The sequence below is a fragment of the Monopterus albus genome, unplaced genomic scaffold (genome assembly GCF_001952655.1).
Source record: "Monopterus albus unplaced genomic scaffold, M_albus_1.0 scaffold31.1, whole genome shotgun sequence".
In the NCBI taxonomy this organism is placed as follows: domain Eukaryota; kingdom Metazoa; phylum Chordata; class Actinopteri; order Synbranchiformes; family Synbranchidae; genus Monopterus; species Monopterus albus.
Genome location: NW_018127911.1, coordinates 5,813,359 through 5,819,358, shown reverse-complemented (window position 1 = coordinate 5,819,358; position 6,000 = coordinate 5,813,359). Strand labels below are relative to the sequence as shown.

The following is a 6,000-nucleotide window of genomic DNA, read 5'->3' as shown; positions in this document are numbered from 1 at the left end:
GTAACAACCTCTTCTTTTTTTTTTTTTTTTTATAGGCATATAGGGGTAAGAGCACAAAGAAATGTCTCAGAAAAAGCATTTACCAGGGGGGTTCTGAAGAATTCATATTTGGCATAGTTCTTCCTGAACAGGAATCTACTGTCGCTGGTCATAGAGGTCTGGACCTGAACCACCTGCTCATGGTCTTCTAGATAGCGCTCTGAGGAGAGGGACCAGAACAGTGATAGAGGTTAGTATTTAAACGGTTTCATCGTCTTCCTAAAATTATTCTACAATTAAAGATAATTTTAAGAATAAAACTCACATTAATATAACATGTTCTGTCAAAAGAGTGAATATCAATGTGTTCCCTATGATTACAATCACTTCTTTTAGTATGTCATAGAAGCACCATGTATATTCGGGGGAAATTCTGTTATTAATATTCCTTGTAAGTTTGAAACAGAAACAGTCCAGGAAAACGTTATAATGAAAGTGAAAGGACAAGTACACTAACTCTAGCTCAACAACTCCTGTACCTTTACACTGCAGTACAACATGTCAGTGAGGGTTGAAGAACCAAAACCTTTTCCAGATTTAGGCTCAACTTTCTTTGATATTCTGATGACCTTAAAATCAAGTCAGGGGTTTGCTGTGAATGAGTGTAGCTCAGCCATTTATTTATCTATCATGTCTTTTCCAAAGTAGGTTTTGTAAGTATCAATTCTCCTTTGCAATAACATCATTCATGCTCACACACACACATAGTTAATAATAAATGAGTCTGGGTAAGAATTCCACCCCCCACACACACAAACGTGGTGAATGGGACAAAAATGTTCTAAAATTATCCTGTGTTTCATTTGACCTGTTCAGTGGCTTAGAAGGAATTTTAAAATTGCAGACTGGTTGCAATGGTTTGTGCTCTTCAAATGAGCTGTGACTGATGATCTAACCAAGGCCTTTCTCTCCCATAGTGAATAGAAATGGATGTGACTTAACTACAACTGTGTCCATGTGTGAATGTGGCCAGAGATCCTGGGGATTCATATTCTCTGAGAGCAACAGTCAGTTCTCCAAGAGCCTTACAAGATCTCTCTGTAATGTCTATAATAAAAGGCATACACCTTTTTCCCAGCAGATGAATTAAAGTTTTGCAACTTAACTAACGATTGCGACACCAGTATGTGGCCTGACACATCATTAGACTGTACAGCTCTATTTCACGGCATTATTGTGTCATTTCATGTGTCCCTTTGCTCTCTCTGTCTAACACTGTCACGACTCTTCTGTATCTTTCCATTTTATCCTGTCGCCTGTCTGATGAGTCACTCATGTTCGTGACAGTGACTCACCCTGGCAACACTACCTCACTGTCCCAGAATTGTTAACCTTTTATGGCTGATGACTAGAGGTCAGTGCTACCTGTCTCAAAGGACCACTTTATCCTATGCAGTAGTGTAAGAGCAGACAGCAATATACTGTATGGGAACTGGCCTTTCTATTCTCTCCATGAAACAACTATTCTCATCTACCACCTAAACATATGTGCACACTTTAGGGATCACAGCACATGCAGTGCAGCTGTAGCAGGAATCTTACATACTATGTCAACTACAGAACAAGGTCTGGCAATCAGACAGCTAACAGAGCTACAATCGAGTCAAATCACTGGTTGAAATATACAGACAATACTAATAATAATGTCTGACATGCACAATGCATATGATAAACAGATTCAACCCAAAACATTTCCCAGCTTTGGAAGGTTTATTTTCTATATGTACAGACTTAAATTCACACAAGGGCACACACATAAACACACACTAACACCGTAGTGGCAAGGGCGTAACCACTGGATTGTAACATCTCATTTACTGAACCTCTTAACCATGAAATATGGCAAGCAGTTATTCTAGACCAGTACAGGTGTGCCAGAAGAGAAGAAGGGTTATAATAGAATAAAGGTACTGTGAGCCAAAAATGATGTCATTCATAACAAGCCAACCTAATGTGGGCAGCATTGTTTTGGCAGCAGTGACAAGAAATGTAATCAGAGCGTGATGGATGGTGAAATATTAGGTTAGCACTTTGGGACCTGTACTTTGAATAATGCAATATATTTTCTAAAAGTTTCCTGACATGACAGTATAACAGCCTGTGTGCAGATGTAGCTAAACATTCTGGAGGGGGGAATAAAGTGTTTATACGTGTTTTTAACATGTCTTCCTGCCTTTCACAACCAGGCGCTCTGCTCGTTATAAAACTACACCCCCTCCCTCCCACACCTGCTAAACTGTACAGACATGAGCCCAAAACACAGGCTCGACTTGTCTTCCCTAAGTGCTTTATAATCACCCTGTCCTCAGGGGGAGGTTGGGTTTTTTATAAACGTTCCCTCTGATAGAAATACAATGCTTTCTTGCTTCCTAATGCAGCAGCAAGTTAAAATACCTTTATTAACCACTGGAATAGACCATCTGTTTGGACATTGGCAAATGTAAGCAAACATACTACGGGCAGTGAGATACACAGGTCCTCCTTCCATCCACTTTCTCAAATACCTTAAGCAGCGGTGACTCCTATCTATGAAGAATCTATTGTATAATACCTGCTAATGACCGGCCAACTAAAATACAACATGTAGATCTGTTCTGTCAAACTTAACGTTCTACATCTAATTCTATTCCTCATTTCTGAGAGCACACAGCCATCATTATTTTGACTGTTATGCACTACATTAGTCCAGAGCTCCCTGTCGGATGCAGCAAGAGCTTCTATTTTCAGGACAGTGGTGTCGGTGGTAATGCCACTCCTGAACTAAAGATTTTAAAGTATCAGTGAAGGATGCCAAGATTAACAACTGTTGTATCTCTAAAACAACTACTGGACATTCAGGTCAGGTATGTTGCAAGTGCTTTTTCTTTTTCTCAGCTTGTCTGCACTACTAAATCAGAAATTCACTGGCCTGTCACTACTAAAGCAATTCTGATCTTTTTCCATCACTTTCTTTGAGCCCCCAAGTTGATCAATAAGTTTAGGCTACAGATTTTTCAGTGACATGCAGCTCAGTTTGTGAGCTTCTTATCTACCTCAGTTGTCCTTCTGTTGTCGTACTGCACTGCTACAGCAACCTTTCACACAGCCGCCGTGTCATGGACATTATGTCTGTGTTTGTGGATGTACTGCATACAGTAGTATGGGCATGCACTCATGCTTGAATATATGCCTGCCTAAGAATAGGCGCCTGAACTGTCTGTCTGCCTGCGAATGTGGGCACACATGCCTGCATATATACACTCAGTGGTCAGAGGTCAGTGAGAGAGTCAGTGGCTGGATTGCATGCTCAGCCCACCCAAAAGTGTACGAGTTTCTGTGTGGGCAAGTGTGATAATGTGTGAGCATCTGTGCATGTGTAGTCATTTGTGCTTTTGTGTGTATGTGAACAATGTTTCAAGCCTGCAGGGCTTTGCCCCTTACCTAGCCCTAGCAGTGGGTGGTGCTCAACAAGTGCCCAACTGTTGTCGTCTACACAGTGGCTTTTATAAACCAAGAGCTGGCACAGGTCCCTGGCTGTCATGTCGGCTGGGATCTCCACCACTTTACCAATGCCATCTTCACTAAAGATCTTTACAATCTGTGGAGACAAAGGATTAGCATTCAGATGCAGTATATTAAACGGAAATCGTATGAAAGTAATTTGGTAAACTGTGCTAAACAGTGTTTCAATAAAGGAAATGAAAACATGACAAAATGTATTTTAACTTTTGCATACATGTCCTCAATATAAGAAAATGAAAAACATAAATACACCTTCGCTGTTGCAAAGAATAATCTAAAATGAGATCGTTTCTGAATATAGATTTTTATGTGATACCAAGTTGTGCTAAAGTCATTTGACACAAACCACCACTGAATACTCTTTAGCCTAATATGGGAGTGAAACCAGCAATTTTCTTCAAACACTAGCACAGTCTTTATCATATAGCACCCCATACACTATAACATACACAGGGCCGTAATTACAGCACACAATAGAAAAGAACAGACGTTCAAGGCTGTGTAGTAATTGTGGTGTTAGAAATCACAGACAAGTATTTATTATAGCAACTTGTTGGTGTAATATAGAAGCAAATATACTGTAACACCTAACAAGAATCTTCTCTTGTGAAAACAAAGCAGGACTAGCTGCACCATATAGGTATATACTGTAGCTTAAGATGAAATAAGCATGGTGTTTCAAATTAGAGCTTATCAAGAAAATGTAAGACATGATCGTCAAATATGCTTCAAGCTAGACTTCATGAAGTCTTTTTCCATAAGTTAATATGCTGAAATTGGGCCAATGATAAGATTATAGACATAGTGAATTTCAGAATGAGTGTGGAGTTTGTTGAATAATTTATGATCTTTTTTCCTAATTCATGATTGGTACTTGTTTCCATTTTGTTTGCATTATTGCTACTGACTCAAAGACATACTCACATACTTTCTGAGGCACTACATACCTGCCCAGATAATATACAGTATAACAATAATCAGCTGCTGAACAGATGTCAGATGTCATCTGTGTAAAGCCACATACAGCCACATTCACCAAGTACACTTCTCATGGCTCTCAGAGAAATCTAGACGAGTCTGCTTAACTTGTAGAGGAATTCAGCCTTGTTAGCCTACACAGGAATCCAGCCTACTAAGCCTACAAATGTAATATATGCATGCTTCCCACATAATAACATATATCATGACAAAGAAATTTTGTTCTCTTCCTGTGCAAAAATACAGTTTGCACAAACCAGGCCTGAGGTCCTCTCTCCATCCAAAATGCTCAAGAGAAAAAGCAAGGGAGCCTCGCTCATCCAGAGCTGCATACTGGAATCTCTTTATTGCTCCACTCACATTTTAAAAATTGTCTTTTTACACATTCCAACTCTTGTCTCTGGTCAAGCACAGCAGAACTTTGAAAATAAATGGTATTACAATGTAAAATAAATAAATAAAGAGACAAAAAGAGGCAGAGACATACAAGAAAAGATAAGAGACACAGAAATAGAGCATTCTTACCTCCACGGCCCGCAATAGGCAGCAGTCCGGGGAACACGAAGGCATTTTTGACCTGGCTCCCTACACACTTAGTCTCACACACACACACACACAGTCACTGAGATAGAAAACCTCACTGTTCTGTTGCCTTGTCTCCTCCAAAAAGAGAAAAACTGTGCTACCTGCCACACAGGCTGGGGATTAGTTCTTTAGTCTATCTAGGCCACCAGGTGTGACTTAAAATAACAAAACAAACAATAAAACACTTTGGTGACCTAAAGCCAATGCCTGTAAAGCCCACAGGACAGTGACACAGAGCCAGTCAGCAGTCAGATGGAAGCAGGTAGAGTACAGTGCTGCCAGTGCCGGTTGAGTCTGACAACTCTCTTTCCTTCTCTCTCTCTGTCCCTCCCTCCCTCTCCCCCTCACAAAGGGTTACAGCCTCAGCCACGGGCTCCGAGGCACAGTGAATCAAACCACACGCTCAACAACCAATCATAAGACTGCAGCAGGCTGATGTAATCATTCCCACACAGACACACACACCCATGGAGACACACACACACATATTCCCTGAGAGGCATACATACTCCAGTAGACACACAGACGCACTGTCATGCACAGACACAGCCAACTTTTTCAGACCTCTTGCAAGCTCTCTGCTTCAGTCTCTGTCCAGAGCTCGAAGAGAGAGGGTTCGTTTGAGAAGGGTGTGGGGCAGTGCGGAGGAGGAGGAGGAGGAGGAGGAAGAGGGTGAAAGGATAAAGGAAGTAGTAAAAACAAAGTTTGTCTCTTGCTATCAATATGTTCAGACATTTTCAAGTGAGGGTGTGTTGGCTTGTATGTTTTCCTCTGCTTCTTTGCCTCTCTTTCCTTTCCCTCCCTCCCTGTGGCTTAACTTTGAAGTCCCCAGTCAAATCTCTCTGCCTCTCACAGTGGTAACAAGACTCATTACAGGGCAAATTAAATGATACAAAC

The 6,000-nt window shown here is 40.9% G+C and overlaps 1 protein-coding gene across 5 annotated transcripts in view; it reads right to left on the bottom strand.

Annotated features, from left to right (window-relative positions):
* The window catches only part of grb10b (growth factor receptor-bound protein 10b), a 58,493-nt gene that overhangs the window by 7,041 nt on the left and 45,452 nt on the right, over positions 1-6,000 (bottom strand). For 4 of the 5 annotated variants that reach the window (XM_020596792.1, XM_020596790.1, XM_020596791.1 and 1 more), the window contains 2 exons: positions 3,460-3,616; positions 84-199 (listed from right to left, as the gene is read on the bottom strand). In XM_020596792.1, coding sequence (XP_020452448.1) covers positions 84-199; positions 3,460-3,616 — 273 coding nt within the window. Of the gene's footprint in view, positions 1-83; positions 200-3,459; positions 3,617-5,043; positions 5,424-6,000 lie in introns of those variants that run through there. The other variant, XM_020596794.1, reaches the window with a different exon arrangement.